Genomic DNA, 18,230 nt, shown 5'->3' with positions numbered 1-18,230 from the left:
GTCCTTCTTATCTTCTAATGGTCCTCTTACGGTTGGGGACTCTGTGATGAAGAATAACATAACCGCTACTGTGGTAGCTAGGAATCTTCTTACTCCAAGGGATAACAAGATCCTTTCAGAACGGTCTGAAGAGTCGGCCGTTCAAGACTTCTTGGCTCTCAGTGTTCAGTGTGCTGGCTCTATGTCCAATATGGGCCAACGCCTACTTGCTCAAACTCGCCAAGTTGAATCATTGATGGAGGAGGTGGCAAGTCTTAAACAAGAGATCAGAGGGCTCAAGCACGAGAATAGGGTGTTACACGTGCTTGCAAATAGTTACTCTATGAGCATGAAAAGAAAGCTCGTCCAACTGCAGGAATCCGAAAATCGGATTCAAAGTGATCACCAGAGGTTCGTTGCTAGATTCCGAAAGCAACTGATGCCTTCCCCTTCTGGTGTTTTGCTAAGTACTGGGGTGCCACATGATCAATCTCCAGTGCCTCCCCCTTCTGGGGTACTTCCGAGTACTGAGGCTTCACATGAGCAACCTTTATGAAGGCTCCATCCTGTTTGTTTGTTTTAACTCATGTGTATGTATATATCTGTAATTTCTTGGAGATATTAATAAATAAGCTTTATTTCATTCAATGTATTGTGCCAAATACAATAAAGCATATACTTCACTAAGATGTGGTACTTCTGGACCAAATATCAATTTATCTTTACATTCACGAAGATAAATGATCGTTCTTAGTGTCTAAATCATATGAGTATTCAACTCATAATCTTCAATCCATATGGTTCTTTTAATATCACAAATATCATGGATAAGATTCGTGTTGGTAGATTGTTCGATCTGCAGCTCGAGACAATAATTCCTTCAACACTTTATAATTTTTCTAGACTCTTCAGGAGTCCCAATTTAATATCATCAACTCTTCAAGAGTTATAATTTAATGTCATTGACTCTTGCAAGAGATTTTAGTATGTTGCAACAATATCATAATGATAGTACTCACTAAGGCAATTTATATCATCCATTGGTATTGAGTACATATTTTATGTTTTACCCTTCAGAGGCTTACTTCAAGCAATTTGAATCCTTCAAGGGTTTTCTACACTTCATGACACATTTTCCTTTGGAATTTATACAGAGCAATTTGTTCTCATGTATACTTGAGGGATTTACTTATGGAGATATAATGTGGGCGACTCACAACCCTTCGTATATAATTCTCCATTCATATGAACTCGTTTACAACCTTGTGTCATATCATGTGAGTGTATTTCACTGTATTACAAATGCCCAATGTAACCTCCTGGGTTCAACATCTTTTGGCTATTTGTATTGTATTCAAATATATATAGGTTCATTTGCCCACGTTCTTACAAAATTGTAATGAAATTGCCTTTCTCCATTTTGGCCAATAATTTTTCTTTTGTCGACAAACAAAAGAACGTGGCTCAATATTAACATAGCTCATTGATGAATTTAGTAGCTACTTGTAAAAACCAAAATTACCATTGGTTATCATCAATCCGTGATCCCATATTCTCATGTGCATGGGCATGCATAAAAGCTTTTCATTTCTTTGGATATCCATTGCCTCTTCAAAGGCATGACGCTATCTCTTCCAGGATAGTCATAATTTAGAGAATGTGGATCATAACCTCCTCTTGAGCGTTATAGAGCTTGGATTTTAATCTCCACTTCCGGGAGTTGAGTCATTGGAACCTATATGTCTATTATGCTCCATGTATGAGACATCAACATTCCCATGTCTGTGGATTGTCCTATCTGGGACGTGTATCCATGCAGTGACTGTTATGCTTCTGGCATGCAACAGTTATGCTTCGGGAATGCAATAGTTCAATAGTGCCATATTATTCTTCTTTCGAATAACTGAACCTTTTGAGTCTAAAAATCTGCCATGCTTCAGGCGTGCAACAGATAAATCATTTACTGTCTCATTATTTTATCCAACAGAGACATCAATTCTTGTAGGCACATTTGCAGTAAGTATATATGATTTCATCACTTTCGTTGCATCATTCAATTATTCATATTTCATTTTCTCATTGATTGCTTCGTGAATCAAAATAAGACAAATTCTCTTCGTTCTTCTGGAACGGTCTTTTCTCATCATTATTTTGGAATGATATTTTCTCATCGTTCTTCTGGAACGATGTTATTTTCTCCCCCTAATGGCAGGAAAATTGTCTTATCAAAATCATAGTCCGCAAATCATGCGGTAGACATATCCCCAGTTAAGGGTTCCAAATATTGAATGATAGATGGTGTTCAACATCAATGCCTAATCTACGATGATGCCTCATTTCAGTACGTTGTGGCAGTCTTACAGGCACATAGATAACACAACCAAAAACTCGTAAATGTATAATGTTTGGCTAGTTCCCAAACACGAGTTGTACTGAGCAATATTGATGGTTGGAAACTGGTCTCATCCGAACTTAAAAATGCGTCATGTAAAAGGACATGTCCCCATGTAGAAAACTGGTAATTTCGTTTTCATGAGCAGAGCGCAGGTAATCAATTTCATCCGCTTAATAAATGCTTCTGCTAAACCATTTTAAGTATGGACATAAGGAACTTCTGGTCCTTATTAAATAGTCTATGGACTGAGACTTTTATGACCTTTATTATAATTAAGTTGAGGCACTGTGGCACTTCAAACTTAAGGTACTCATCAAGGAATTTCATGTTCTGATCTTCAGGATCAAAGGACTTCATGCCTGATCTTTTTGTATGATGGAACTTCGGGTCCAATCATTTTATATGATGAGGATCAAGAAACTGCAGGTTCTGATCTGATCAAGGAACTTTGGGTCTTATATATACTCATTGTAACAAAAGATAAGTACAATAAATAAATTAAAGCAATAGTCGGTAATTCCAGCCATAGTAAATAAATTGAACAATAAATAAATTAAAGCTTGTGACAAGGGCTTTAATTCAGCACCATTCACATAAATCAAAACTTAAAGCAGTAGGCGGTAAAACCGTCCATGATAAATAAATTGTTTTAAAGTAAATAGAACTTGTGACATGGGCTTTAAACCAACACCATGCACATAAATATCAAAGCTTTAAAGCAAAGGGTAATAATTCTACCCACTGTAAATAAATTGCTTTAAATAAATAGAACTTGTGAAAGTGTTTTAAGCCAACACCATTCACATAAATATATACATATTTTCTTCTTTCTTTTCAGATGGTGTAACACCATCCAAAAACCTTTACCTTTATTTTATTTTATTATTTTCTTATTCAATCACATGTTACAACATTCCAACAACTTTTGTTTTTATTTCTTTTATTTTACATGGTGCAACGCACCTTTCTAAATCATTGGCCCCATTTCCCCTTTTCTTTGTCTATCTCTACCAGTCTCGAAACCCAGTACCAGCTGGGTTGTTGTGGGGGTTACACAAAACCAATTCAATCCAAAAAGGCTACCAGAGACTGGCGTTGTTCTTGCATGGCCCAAAGAACATGGCATCGCAAAGCAAGAACCTCTCCATAGAGACATAGATGACAGTAAGGTTGACGAAGGCACAAGAGAGGGAGGCCTGTGTGGGGTCAGTCATGCCATCACCATCTCAGACAACTGAGGATTCATGGAGGTCCTCGAGATCCATTGAGAACGACACGATCTGGGTTTCCAAGTCTAATGAGATTCTTTTGGATCTCTGGAAACTAGTTGTCAGGTACGAGTTTTCTTATCTCGTGACGACTTCAGGTCGTTGGAAATTTCAATTCGCACCGGAATTCGGTGGGGCGCTTCTGGCGCGGTGGGAGAAATGAAAAATGGACATACCTTTGCTTGTTTTGCTGCACCTTTGTTTGTCTGTAAGATCTCTCCATCTTTCTTGTCCACGAGAGAAAAATAGATTGCAGGTCTAGCAGGGATAAGGATTAGCACATCAATAGTTAGAGTGATAAAAGAAAAAGTGATAAAAGAAAGGTTGATGGATTTTTGTGACAAGATGATCTTCCCTGTTTGACATGTCTGGCTTGCCATCTTTACTCTGTGAGATTTTAGCTGACCGAGGTGAGAGGTAGATAATGCTTCACCAGATTTATGATATTGTGCTTTCCACTGACATGAGAGCTTCTCGTGCTGATAACGTGTTGTGAAATCGACGGTGTGTGCAGTGGAATAAATAAGCAAGACACAAAATTTACAAGGTTCCTCTACAGTCAGTGTGACTGGAGTACGTCCTCGGGGCAGCAGTGGTGCTTCCATTATAATTTAGAATAATAGGAGTACAAAGATAACTCTCTCTATTATCTCCTCTCATCTTCCTCTATTCTCTCTCTTCCTCTTCCTTCTCTCTCTTCCTCTTCCTTCCTTCCTCTCTTTCTTTCCCGTGAACTCTCCTCACTTCATTCCTCTTCTTCCTTTATATAAACAAAAGAAAGCACTATTCACTTTACAAATTTTCCACAAATGAATAGTGAAAATACTGTGCATAAATAGTAACAAACTATTCATGTGGGCCATCCACATATTATCACAACAAAAAGCTTTTTAATTCAGCTGTAAGAAACAGCACACATGTTTAAATTTGAATAGAAGAATCACCTGCCGACCTGATAATACCGTACCATCTAATAATTTTTCAGATAAAACTATAATAAACTAAAACATCGGCCACAAAATTTATATTTGAAAACTTGATAAAAACATTAAATATCGAAAATGAAAAATGGGTCATAATCATTGGTTTAGTTAGAATTGATCTCATCAGTGACAGATTCAGTTCCAAACCAATATTATTACATCAAAATACACGCAAGCAAATAATAATATAAGTTCATACTACACAAACATAATCTTGGGCATTATTCTCATCAGTGATAGATTCAGTTTCAAACCAATATTATTACATCAAAACACACGCAAGCAATCAATAATATAAGTTTTAGTTACACAAATAGAATCTTGGGCATTATTCAATTTCACAAAGGGCAAATAAGAAACCAAGATCGATCAATGTTTGCAACTTCACAACACACAAACAACGAACGAATTCTTCCTTGCAGGGCAAATGACTCAACACGTGTATAGCCAACTCTGTTACTATTACGAAAGTCGAGATTCACTGCAAAATCAACTGGCAGAAAGGAGAACTCACTGCAGTTTCACAAGTGCTTCTGAGGCTTGATTCTACAAAAAAGATATTACAAAACAAAAAAAAAACACATTTATCGAATAAAATCTCAATGCATGCATGTTTTATGTTTGCCAGACTTCTGTATAAGATTGGACAAGCAAATTGTAAGGGAAAATGATTTTTACACTCCGATGCACTACTTCCTCTTTTTCGTAGCCTAACAATTGAATAAATTAAAACACTAACAAACAAAAAAAAGAGGAGAGCATAAGAAAAAAAAAATAGGAGTATAAAAATCACATACCTTTTAACTTTCTAACATAATAGTTCAAATGATTACGTTGGGGAAATTTTTTTTTACAAATTTTTACAAAAACTTACTTTTACCATATTTTTCATACCACATTTGTACCACTTCTCTAATAAAAATGAGACCCACATATGTCAATGAGCCTTACCTTTATAAAAGAGAGGTTACAAATGTGATACAAAATATATAGTAAGTCTAGCATTAATTAAATTTTTATGCAAGGATAAAAGAGTGCGTACCTTCTACCAGAAAAGCTTTCATGACACCACCTATTTTGTCTCTCGTAATACATGTTGATTTCAGGAATGTGTTGTACCTTTGGATGATCCGTGCCTCCTTTTACGGACTCCATAAGTTGCATTGGAACAGAAATCAGAATCAAGCGTTCTACGTCAGCAAGGAACTCAATGCCCTGCGGCAATGTCTTTAACTCCGCGCAACGCCTAATCCGTAAGGCCTGGAGATTTGGCATCGCCCCTTTCTCTATAGCTATACTATTCAACAAGGGGAAGTCAAGTAATTCCAAACGCTTAAGCTTTATGAAGCCTCTGGAGAAACATAATTTTTCGCCAACATATGCATTATATAGCTCAAGCCTTTCAAGATTCGGCAATGCTTGAATGTGAGGTTGCACATCTTCTTCAAGTCTAGACCAATATAGAATCATACACGTCAGGTTTTGGAGTGAACCAAACCAAAGAGGTACCCTTTCTAGTTTTCCGGCCAAACAGACCTTTTGAAGGTATGGAGGAGGCAAACGTAGTGCATTAACTCGAAGAAACTCCTCTTCATCACTTGCCATTAAAATCAAAGAGTGAAGGAGCTCTAACTTTTGAAGGGAGTCACATAGGTCCATCTCGTCACATGCTTTCACATTTGTAATCCCGAGGTTTGTAAGTTGGGTCATATTCCTGATGCCTTTAATAATCTTTCCTTCTGATTCAACACATCGCAAAAATTGCAGTTTCTGTAATTTACTTAGATCGGATGCTGGTTTTGTCCCATTGACATATATAAAGCTATAATGATCACCAGTGTAACGATGCATGATTAGATGGCGTAGGTTTACTAACTTGCAGATTGCTTTCGGAAGTGCCTTTATCTTACTGTCACGGATGTTCAAGGTTTGAAGGTTGCGAAGCCGTCCGATGGATTCTGGAAGCTCCTCAATTAAAGTTCCCTTCAAATTTAAATATCTTAAGTTGAACAAGTACACTAGTTCATCTGGAAATCTATCAATTGGGGCACCCTCCAGATCTAGAACTCTCAACAACTTGAATCCAGAAGGCAATTTCTTTAACGCGCCAAAGACAAGAAAGGAGCGAAGCTCTGACATACCTGTGCAAGAATTAATTTCTCTTTCAGTTGTTTGAATTGACAATCGCCGGATTTCAGCTTTATCAACTATTTCTCTGCCAACATACGTAGCACCAAACTTTTCCTTTTTTGATGTCGACAAAGCAAGCTCACGCACAAGATCATGCATTTTACATGCTCCTAGTCCTCTAGCTTCATTCTTTTCAACTTGTAGCATGCTACGAACAATAAGTTCCACAAGATAGCCCTCTGCAACTTCTTCTAGTGTGACCCCATCAATTGGTTCAACAAACCCTTCAGCTATCCACAACCTGATCAACCTGTTTCTTTTGATGAGATAATCTTCTGGGAAAAGGCCACAATATAGGAAACAGGGCTTCAACCGGTTGGGCAAATTGTTGAAACTAAGCAACAAGATGCTGCTCATTGGTTCTAGCATAGGATTGTTAGTCAAGTGCCAATTTAAGCTGTTATATACACTTCTCCATTCCGATGATGACCTCTTGGAAGACATTAGACCACCTAAAGTTACCACTGCCAGAGGTAGGCCTTCACACTTATCCACAAGTTTCCATGCTAAGGATTCAAGCTCTGGTGGACAAGATTTATTATCGTAAGTTGAGAATGCTTTCTTGCTAAAGAGCTCCCAAGCTTCATTGTTTCCCAAGGGTTCAATTTCAATAGGACGACTTTCAACTTCAAAAGAATAGGATGCTATGTCTTTCTTTCGAGTTGTAAGCATGATTCGACTTCCATGATGCCTATTAAGAAGTGGTATCTTTATTTCTTGCCAAAGTTTAATATCCCACACATCATCCAATACAACGAGGTACCTTTTAGACTTCAAGTATGCCGACAACATCTCTAACAATTCTTTGTAACTCATAGAATCCAATTGTGTTGTCACCTCTTCCTTTCTTCCTTGGTGGAATTGCTTGATCAGATTTTTGAATAAGTCTTCGATCACAAAAGTTTGAGAAACAGTGATCCATGCATAACAGTCAAAATGCCGCTTTACATTTTCGTTGTTGAAGATATTGGCAACTAGAGTTGTCTTGCCTGATCCTCCCATCCCGACCACAGACACAACCATTTCATTTTCCTCGCCATTCATCAACAATCCCATTAACGTTTGCTTCTTGTCTTCAATGCCGATTAATTCATCTTCCATAATATAAAGAGAAGACTCGGCTTTGTTCTTCACCCATCTGGGAACACTACCCGAACTTGTTCCTTCTATTGTAGAGACACCATATCTCTCATTCCTCTCTGGAATGGCTTTGATCTTTTTCGTGATTTTCTGTAATTTTTTGGCTATTCGATGCCTATACCAAAGATTCTTTGGAAAGTAAATGGTTCTGTGGAGCAATTTTGCAAATGGAGTCGCACTTTGCTTGTCATATATGTGATACAGGAACTCATCAATGACATTTTCAGCATCGCAGGTCAAATCTCTGACGCTTGTAACCCACGTTCTCTCTCCTTCTGTTTGTGGTTCCTTGCCTTCAGCATCTATTAAGAAAGATTTCATGCTTATGAGCTCCAGCTTAAGCTCATCAACTTCATCACGGACTGCCGCTATGGAAGATGCTTCGTTCTCAAGAATGGCCGCAATTTTCCCAACCAATAGTGATGCAGCTGACTCCATTTTGGCTTTCGATACTTGGTATGCAATCTGTCTGCAGAAAAGACAAGTTTCAAAACAACAGAAAAAGAAAAAAAGAACGCAATGGATAAATTTTTGTATTTAACAAACTATGTGCTTAGTTTTCAAAACAAAACCACAAGCCAAAAGAAATCAAGATCTAAATAAGGTACACAAGAAATTTAATTTTCTGTTCTTAACTTTCATTCAGTTTAACAAAGGGCCAAACTTCAAAAGTCCGAAAACTACTTCTCGAGTCTTTTTTGCAAGAACACATAATTAAAGAATTTGGTTCCATAACAAAAATCTATGATTGAAAATTTCGAACTCATTCAATCTAATTCTTCCACCAAATGTCATGGATTTTAGTCAGTGTTAAAGGATAACCAAAAGTTTCAATTCTTTGTAGGTGGCAGTTGGCAAGTACCACAAAATTGTTGTTAAATGAAAGTACACACGTCGAAAAGAACGGAATGTTTTGGGTATAGTAGATTGGACTCTACACAAATACCACACAATTTTTTGCACGACCCGTTAATCAGACGCTGAAAAACACGAAAATAACAGGTCTTGGGGTCAACACGTTAACGACTGTTCTAAAAATTCCAGCGGCACTAGGCGGTTGGCCATTGATCCAATTAATGCTTAGGAATTTGAAAATTAAGCAAGGACGCCTAAACCTAGTTAGGCACCGCCTAGACCTGTCTAGGCAGAAAATAGATAACTTTCACTTTGCATTTTATTTTTTCAAGATATTGTAATAGACTTGTTGAATACTTTTATTTTTTTTTTCAATAAATTGTTATAAGCTTTACAGAAAATAAAAAACTTTCATTTTGCATTTTATTTTTTCAATATACGTAATTGTTGAGGAAGAAATCGAATTTGAAGTCTTGTGTTTAATGATGAATGCTCAGAATATGAATTACATACAAAAAAAAAGTGAAACAAAAGTCTGATGTAGCTCATAAGCCCTTATACTTTCTTCCAAAAAATTTCTAGAAGGATATTAGATATGGTAGTAAGAGTGCAGAATAACATACCCTGGGGCATATGGAAGCTCACAAAAGAGTTGCAATGATATGCTTCAGTTGCTTTGACGTCGTTATTGTTGGGCTCCTTTGTCAATGAAAATAAAAATATCAAATATGAGACGAAGGGAGAATATAGCCATTCCTAACCCCTTCCGTCAATTCCACGATCCTCTTATCAATTCTCATTCGATCTGACGGAGAAACAAGTAAAATTAGAGAAATTCACTTTAGAATTAGAAACAATTGCAAGTTATGATGGAAGTCATGAATCAAAGACCAGGACTTGTTGGTCCTTACGAATACTTTCTGACAAAGACCAATAATTTCAGCCCAAGACAAAAACCTTTGGACAAAGATGATAACGTGATGTACGTGGCAATTTGTAAACCGTGGAACTGAAACCGCGTAGGATGTATTTTGCTCGCCGACAATAATTGCGAGGTGGGGTCATATATTAAAGTTGCGCTTCGAATTTGGGATCGGTTGAAAAATAATTGGTGCACGAATAAAATTAAAAATATAATAGAAAACTCTTATTTCAAATAACAAACACAAGGTTTTGAAAAATCACTCAAGCGCACTGTAATTTTAATTCACATTACAAAAGTTTATATACACTTCCATCTCTGATCCAATTCAACACTTATCACGGGGGAGTTCCCAACTATTAAATTAGTATTAGGTATATTAATTTCTTGCATGACCTATTAAATAGGCATGAGATCATGGGCAAAGCTACATAAGGGTCGCCCCTCCCCAAGCCGAAAATCAAGTCTAGGATCAGTGGTTCCGTCCCTTTGGTCCCATCTGATTTTTTGGTGTTCTGGGTTTCCTACGCCCAGGCTCTCCTTTTTTTTTTCTTTTCAAAATACCCAATTTTGCAGCTACTAAAAAGTAACTTTCTCTCTTACCCACCCCACCCCACATGCCGTTTCAAAGTTACCCACTTTAATTTGGTTTTTCAATTATTGTACCCAATAAGTTTGGGCCACATAGCTAGCTATTTAATGTGCTGATTATATTGAGATTTGTTTTGTTTTTTAATTATTGTTTGAATAATTTGCCCACTTTTTCAATATTTTTTAACTTTTTTTACATTATTATTTATCTTCAAATTTACTATAAATTCATACGAACTTTAAAAAATATTTTGTAAAGTATTAAAAACTTGTAATCATTTGAATTTTTATCTCCTACTGTTAAATACAACAAAGTAAAATTTTTTTTTTATATTTTTATATATTGTATGTTTTATAGTCAATGTTCTTAGATATTATATGTATATAATAAATAAACACTTATTTATACAATATATAATTAAAAAAATTCAAATTCGCCTAATCCGCCTAGGTCAGGTCATGTCCAATTCCTACTTTGAATATTTCAGTTAGTGCAAATTATCCTACAAATATTCGAGGTAGTTCACATATTCTTCATGTAAACACTAGACTTCGGCCTCGAATGGATGTCCACATTTTTTGGGGACCTTAAACCGTTTAACTTTTGCCCCTCCTCTTGATAATTTTTGGCTTCATCATTGCGTGAGGCGACACAATTCGTTAACGAATTAAGTCGTTATTGGGGTCATTTGTGAAGAATTTATTAGGATAACATATTTGACACAATATTATCTGTTAAAATGACGAATATGACAAAACAACGAAAACACGATAAATATAACTCGTTTGCTTGCTTAAATTATTAAAATAAAACACCAAATAATATTGACTAGACTTCCAACCAAATTCAACTTAATGGCGTTTAAATCAATAACTCACCCCTTTTTTTACAGGCAATGTTGTTGAAGAAGAAATCGAATTTGAAGTCTTGTGTTTGATGATGAATGCTCAGAATCTGAATTTGTTGAATTTTTTATGTGTATTTCATGAAGAAACAATTACAAATGAAACATATATATAGGAAAAGAAAGTAGACATAAGCCTAACTTGCCTAACTTGCCTAATTTCCTAACTTGCCTAATTTACACAAAGAATGTTGACTAGCCTAACTTCACTAGTCATCCAACATATTTATTTCATGCATGCATTTTAACAAAACATATGACTTGCATGCATTCCAACACTCCCCCTCAAGCTGGATCGAGGGGATTCCTTGAGCCAAGCTTGGACAGAATGCGCATGAACTGAACCGTAGGAAGAGGTTTAGTAAAAATAACGCTTTGCTTCTTGCTGCGCCATGTTACCAAATTCCCACTTGAAATGGCTTCGTGCCGCAAACAAACAGTAATGACTTCGTGCCGCAAACAAACAAACTTGAAATGGCTTCGTGCCGCAAACTTGAACAACGTTAGGTAGAGCTAAAGCATCCATCGAGCTCTCAGCTTCATAATGTTCTCCAGCCATCTTGGCTTAGAGTAAATGTTCTTCAGCCATCTTGGCTTAGAGTAAATGTTCTCCAGCCATCTTGGCTTAGAGTAAAAGTTCTCCAGCCATTTTGGCTTAGAGTAAATGTTCTCCAGCCATCTTGGCTTAGAGTAAAAGAAACTTAGCGGAAACGATCAACAGAGCCAGGAATTTCGAGTTCCTGCTCTGATACCATGTAGAATTTTGGATGTGTATTTCATATCAAAACAATTACAAGATGAAACATTATATAGGAAAAGAAAGAGAACATAAGCCTAACTTGCCTAATTTCCTAACTTGCCTAACTTGCCTAATTTACACAAAGAATGTTGACTAGCCTAACTTCACTAGTCATCCAACATGTTTATTTCATGCATGCATTTTAACAAAACATATGACTTGCATGCATTCCAACAGAATTACATATATAATAAGAAAAAAAAGTGAAACAAAAGTCAGATGTAGCTCATAAGCCCCTATACTTTCTTCCAAAAAATTACTAGAAGGATATTTGATATGGTAGTAAGATTGCAGAATAACATACCCTGGGACATATGGAAGCTCACAAAAGAGTTGCAATTATATGCTTCAGTTGCTCCGACGTCGTTATTTTTGGGCTCCCTTGTCGACGAAAATAAAAATATCAAATATGAGACGAAGGGACTGGAGCTCACTCATAGAATATAACCATTCCTAACCCCACACGTCAATTTCATGAGCCTTTTATCTTTTCTCATTCGATCCGACAGAGAAACAAGTAAAATCAGAGAAAATCACTTTAGAATTAGAAACAATTGCACGTTAGGATGGAAGTCATGTTTCATGAAACAAAGACCAATACTTTATGGCTCTTACGAATACTTTCTGACAGACCAATAATTTCAGACGAAGACAAAAACCTTTGGACAAAGATAATAATGTGATGTGTGTGGCAATTTGTAAATCGTGGAACTGAAACCGCGTAGGATGTATTTTGCTCGCAGTACTTGCCAGGTGGGGTCATATTAAAGTTGCGCTTCGAATTTGGTGTCGGCAGAAAAATAATTGGTGCACGAATAAATTAAAAATATAACAGAAAATTCTTATTTCAAATAACGAACAAGGTTTTGAAAAATCACTCAAGCACACTGTAATTTTAATTCACATTACAAAAGTTTATATACACTTCCAGTAGAATTCAATTACTTTTTTAGTCTCTGATTCAACACTTGTCACGGGTGAGTTACTAACTCTAGGGTGATTTTTTTTTTTTGTCAATATCGTGCCACCGATTGATAATCGTACCATATCGATTTTGTGCTAATCAATAATGACACGATATTGTAGCAAACTGAAATTTTTGGTATGTGATTAGTATTCCATAATATTACCAACAATATTATCATACTGTATTGAAAAACTAATAGATAATAATTTATATTCATATATAAAAATACATATAAAATAGGATCAGGAGACAAGTATTTTTACACTCTTTTTTAGTCATTAGATTTTATAACATTCAATGATCTTGATTAAGACTAATGTTGAAAATTTTAAACCTTAAGTGACATGGACGATGATGTGAATTATAAGTAATAAATAAACAATTATATTAAATGAATAAGAATCAATTAATCCAATAAAACTCAATAGGAAAAAAAATCAACTGGTCATGAACGTAAGCAGGAGGAGAGAAAATCCGTCTTTACTACATGTCGATTTGATTCGATTGATACAAAATTAAGAAGCACACAAAGCGTATCAAGCAATCGCTCGATCTCTTGAATTATTTTGTTCGGTAAACAAAACTAAACCCAAAATCCTAATTCTTCATTCCTAGTATTTTGAGTGATAAATTAGATTGTGGAAAACAATTTTTCCCCCATTGGCCAAGCGTGAGAACAATATGAACAAGCGGGAAAACATATCGTCTGATAAATGGTAATAACACATGAGTTTCTAGAGAATAAAGAGATCAGGAAGGTTTTTTTTACCAAAAATAAATAAAAATAAAACCAGGAGATATGCGGCAGAGAAAGAGAGGTCTATTACCCTCGGACAAGGATTGTCTGCCCTCCCATTTTCCATGTCCTCCCGTGTTCTTCTGTTTTGTGTGGTCACGGTTAAGCCACGTCAACATTTTATATTGTTTCTTTTATAGAGATAATAAGACAAAAATGAATAGTAATATAAAATGTTGACGTGGCTTAACCCTGAGCACACAAACATGAGGGCATGGGAGGGCATGGAAAGTGGGAGGGCAGACAATCCTTGTCCATTACCCTCCCCCTAACTTTGAAGCTTGAACAATAGGGTTTTTTTTTTTTTTTGTTCTTATCAGTTTTTATTATTATTTATTTATTTATTATTTATAATCTATACTATTATTAAGAGAATCATTCTTGTCAACTTTTTGCCTTTTTTTTCTTCTTATTTTACCCTCATTTTTTATACACAATACTTACATAAGGAAGGCAAAATAGTAATTTTGTATCTTTTGCCCCCTTTTTTCTATTTTGCCCTCACTTTTGATACACAATACTTACATAAGGAGGGCAAAATAGTAATTTTATATCTTTTGATAAAATGACAATCATATCCCTATTTTTCCTATTTTACCCTCACTTTTGATTCACAATATTTACATAAGGAGGACAAAACAGTAATTATGTAATATTAAGATAAAATAAGGTTTTAGGCCTCTTCTTCTGATAGTCCATGGGCCTCGAATCCACCCCGACCCGGTCGGGGTTGCTGTCTGGCGGGCTTGGATACTGACAGCACTGCAATCGCCATGGGAGAGAATAAGGAGGGGAGGAAAAGAGGTTATGCCATCTCCAACCGAAGGTGTGGCCGTCCAAGAAATTAATACTTTAATGAACAGTGCATAGCTATAATTTTTTATCAAAAATAGCCATGTGACAAAAAATCATCTCCAATTGAGGGTCATAGGACCAAACATAATTTGTTATTTAAATTTAAAAACTACAACAACTTAAATTTAAAAACTACCCACTATATTTGTCCCACATCGTCCGTGGGAGAGATTTGAGCAAGCAAAAGCTTGCATGTGTGGCAACCATTATATTTGTCCCACATTGTTCGTGGGAGAGATTTGAGTAACCAAACATGCTTATAAAAGGAACATCTCAACGCCCAACATTGAACTAATCACCTTTCTAGGCCTATAATTAAATATATATTTTTTTAAATTTTGGCCCAAAAAAAAATTCAAATATAATGGCTAGTTAGCGTCACGCTTACATCAGCTAGCCGTTGCATTCAAATTTCTGGCTCTGCCCGAGGTTGGCTGGTTGGGTTGGGCCAATCGATTGGCCTTTTGGCCCTTTTTTGTTCAGTGGGGCCCACGAGCCTTTTGGCCTAGTCCTCGGTTGGAGACGGTTTTTGGGCCATTTTCAGCCCTCTGGACTTTTCGATTGGAGATGGCCTTATCTCAAAATTTTAAAAGCTAAACCCTAGGCATCTGTGTCAAAACGCCTCTTATTTTTAGTTCTTTTAATTTTGTTTAAACTGAAAAAAAAATTAATTTTAAATTAAAAAAGCTTTTTAATCTAGCTGTAAGCATGAAAGAAACTGCACACATGTTAAAATTTGAATAAAAGTATTACTGGAAATTTGAATAAAAGTATTACTGGGCGACGTGGTAATATCGTACCATTTAATAATTTCTCAGGTAAAATCATAGTAAGCTAAAACATCAGCCACAAAATTTGCCTACCTAAAACAATATATATTTGAAAACTTGATAAAAAGCAATAAATATTGAAAATGAAAAATGGGTCATAATCATTGGTTTAGTTAGAATTGGTCTCATCAGTGATAGATTCAGTTCCAAATCAATGTTATTACATCAAAATACACGCAATCAAACAATAATATAAGTTCCTGTTACACAAACAGAATCTTAAGCATTATTCTCATCAGTGACAAATTCAGTTCCAAACCAATATTATTACATCAAAACACACACAAGCAATCAATAATATAAGTTTCAGTTACACAAATAGAATCTTGGGCATTATTCCATTTCACAAAGGGCAAATAAGAAACCAAGATCGATCAATGTTTGCAACTTCACACAACAAACAATGGACGGATTCTTCCTTGCAGGGTAAATGACACAACACGTATATAGTCAGCTCTGTTACTATAACGAAAGTCGAGATTCACCGTAAAATCAACTGGGACAAAGGAGAATTCAATGCAGTCTCACAAGTGCTTATGAGGCTTGATTCTGCAAAAAGGATATTACAAAACAAACGAAACACAATTACCGAATAAAATCTCAATGCATGCATATTTTATGTCTTTGCCAGACTTCTATATAAGATTGGACATGCAAATTGTAAGGGAAAATGATTTTTACACTCTGATGCACTACTTCCTCTTTTTCGTAGCCTAACAATTGAATAAATCAAAACACTAACGAACAAAACCAAGAGGAGCGTATAAGGAAAAAAAATAGGAGTGTGAAAATCACCAACCTTTTAACTTTCTAACGTAATAGTTCAAATGATTACGTTGTGGAATTTTTTTTTTTTACAAAAATGCTACTTTTACCACATTTTTCATACCACATTTATACCACATCTCTAATAAAAATAAGACCCATATATGTCAATCGGCCCTACCTCTATAAAAAAAAGGTGGTACAAATGTGACACAAAAAATGTAGTAAGTCTAACATTAATTAAATTTTTATGCAAGGATAAAAGTGTGCGTACCTTCTCCTAGAGTGAATACCGGAAAAACTTTCATGACACTCCATATTTTCTCTCATATAATACAGGTGGATTTCAGGAATATGTTGTACCTTTGGATGATCCATGCCTCCTCTTATGGACTGTATAAGTTGCATTGGAACAGAATACAGATTCAAGCGTTCTACGTTAGCAAGGAACTCAATGCCCTGCGGCAATGCCTTTAACTCAAGGCAGTACGCAGTGCATAAGACCTAGAGATTTGGCATCGCCCCTTTCTCTATAGCTATACTATCCAATAAGGGGAACTTGAACAACCTCAAATGCTTAAGCTTTATGAAGCCTCTGGAGAAACACAATTTTTCGCCAACATATGCATTAATTAGCGAAAGCCTTTCAAGATTCGGCAATGCTTGAATGTGAGGTAGCACGTCTTCTTCAAGTCTAGACCAACGTAGATAAATACGTGTCAGGTTATGGAGTGAACCTAACCAAAGAGGTACCTTTTCTAGTTTTCCAGTCAAATTAACAATTTGAAGGTCTGGAGGAGTCAAATTAACTTGAAGAAACTCCTCTTCATCACCAGCCATTAAAAACAAATTGTGAAGGAGCTCTAACTTTTGAAGGGAGTCACAGAGGTCCATCTCGTCACTTGCTTTCACATTTGTAATACCGAGGCTTGTAAGTTGGGTCATATTCCTGATGCCTTTAATTATCTTTCCTTCTGATTCAACGGAATGCAAAACTTGCGGTTTCTGTAATTTACTTAGATCGGATGCTGCTTTTGTCCCATTGAGATATATAAAGCCATAATGGTCACCAGTGTAACGAAACATGATTAGATGGCGTAGGTTTACTAACTTGGAGATTGCTTTTGGAAGTGCCTTTATCTTACTGTTACTGATGATCAAGGTTTGAAGGTTGCGAAGTCGTCCGATGGATTCTGGAAGCTCGTCAATCAAAGTTCTCTTCAAATTTAAATATCTTAAGTTGAACAAGTACACTAGTTCATCTGGAAATCTATCAATTGGAGCATCCTGCACATCTAGAACTCTCAACAACTCGAATCCAGAAGGCAATTTCTCTAACGCGCCAAAGACAAGAAAGGAGCGAAGCTCTGACATACCCGTGCAAGAATTAATTTCTCTTTCAGTTGTTTGAATTGACAATCGGCGGATTTCAGCTTTATCTACTATTTCTCTGGAAACACACGTAGCACCGAACTTTTCCTTTTTTGATATCGACAAAGCAAGCTCACGCACAAGATCATGCATCTTACATGCTCTTAGTCCTCCAGCTCCATGCTTTTCAACTTGTAGCATGCTACGAACAATAAGTTCCACAAGATAACCCTCTGCAACTTCTTTTGGTGTGATCCCATCAATTGGTTCAACAAACCCTTCAGCTATCCACAACCTGATCAACCTTTTTCTTTTGATGAGATAATCTTCTGGGAAAAGGGCACAGTATAGGAAACATGGCTTCAACCGGTTGGGCAAATTGTTGAAACTAAGCAACAAGATGCTGCTCATTGGGCCTCGAATTCGCCCCGACCCGGTCGGGATTGCTTTCTGGCGGGCTCGGATACTGGCAGCACTAGTCGCCATGAGAGAGGAGGGAGGGGAGGAAAAGAGGTTAACTCAAAATTTTAAAAGCTATGCATCTGTGTCAAAACGCCTCTTATTTTTAATTCTTTTAATTTTGTTTAAACTGAAAAAAAATTAATTAATTTTGAATTGA

At 36.2% G+C, this 18,230-nt stretch overlaps 2 protein-coding genes across 3 annotated transcripts; both read right to left on the bottom strand.

The window, feature by feature from the left end:
• Nucleotides 1–4,821: 4,821 nt before the first annotated feature.
• LOC139197085 (disease resistance protein RPM1-like) lies at nt 4,822–12,694 on the bottom strand. Of its 2 annotated transcripts, XM_070823693.1 has the most exons (5): nt 12,332–12,694; nt 11,203–11,278; nt 9,434–9,615; nt 5,668–8,424; nt 4,822–5,171 (listed from the first exon to the last, which is right to left on the bottom strand). In XM_070823693.1, exons 4-5 carry the CDS (start codon nt 8,391–8,393, stop codon nt 5,147–5,149), a joined length of 2,751 nt encoding a protein of 916 aa, XP_070679794.1. In that variant the 5' UTR covers nt 8,394–8,424; nt 9,434–9,615; nt 11,203–11,278; nt 12,332–12,694; the 3' UTR covers nt 4,822–5,146. The 2 variants fall into 2 exon arrangements, with proteins under 2 accessions (XP_070679794.1, XP_070679793.1); XM_070823692.1 differs by lacking the exon at nt 11,203–11,278 and having other exon boundaries at nt 12,332–12,602.
• Nucleotides 12,695–15,607: 2,913 nt separating this feature from the next.
• LOC114823522 (disease resistance protein RPM1-like) lies at nt 15,608–18,150 on the bottom strand. The gene is made up of 2 exons (XM_070823694.1): nt 16,515–18,150; nt 15,608–16,024 (listed from the first exon to the last, which is right to left on the bottom strand). Exon 1 carries the CDS (start codon nt 18,095–18,097, stop codon nt 16,745–16,747), a length of 1,353 nt encoding a protein of 450 aa, XP_070679795.1. The 5' UTR covers nt 18,098–18,150; the 3' UTR covers nt 15,608–16,024; nt 16,515–16,744.
• Nucleotides 18,151–18,230: the final 80 nt, after the last annotated feature.

Source organism: Malus domestica, chromosome 06 (genome assembly GCF_042453785.1).
Source record: "Malus domestica chromosome 06, GDT2T_hap1".
NCBI lineage: Eukaryota > Viridiplantae > Streptophyta > Magnoliopsida > Rosales > Rosaceae > Malus > Malus domestica.
Note: the sequence above shows the minus strand (reverse complement) of the source record. Positions and strands in the feature narration are given on the sequence as shown.

Excerpts from the sequence above, each read along its gene's own strand:
- LOC114823522 (XM_070823694.1), bottom strand. The coding sequence starts at position 18,097 with ATGGCGACTAGTGCTGCCAGTATCCGAGCCCGCCAGAAAGCAATCCCG.
- LOC139197085 (XM_070823693.1), bottom strand. The coding sequence starts at position 8,393 with ATGGAGTCAGCTGCATCACTATTGGTTGGGAAAATTGCGGCCATTCTT. Across the intron at positions 5,172-5,667 it reads GAAAGCTTTTCTGGTAGAAG|AATCAAGCCTCAGAAGCACT; the intron begins GTACGCACTCTT and ends TCTTTTTTGTAG.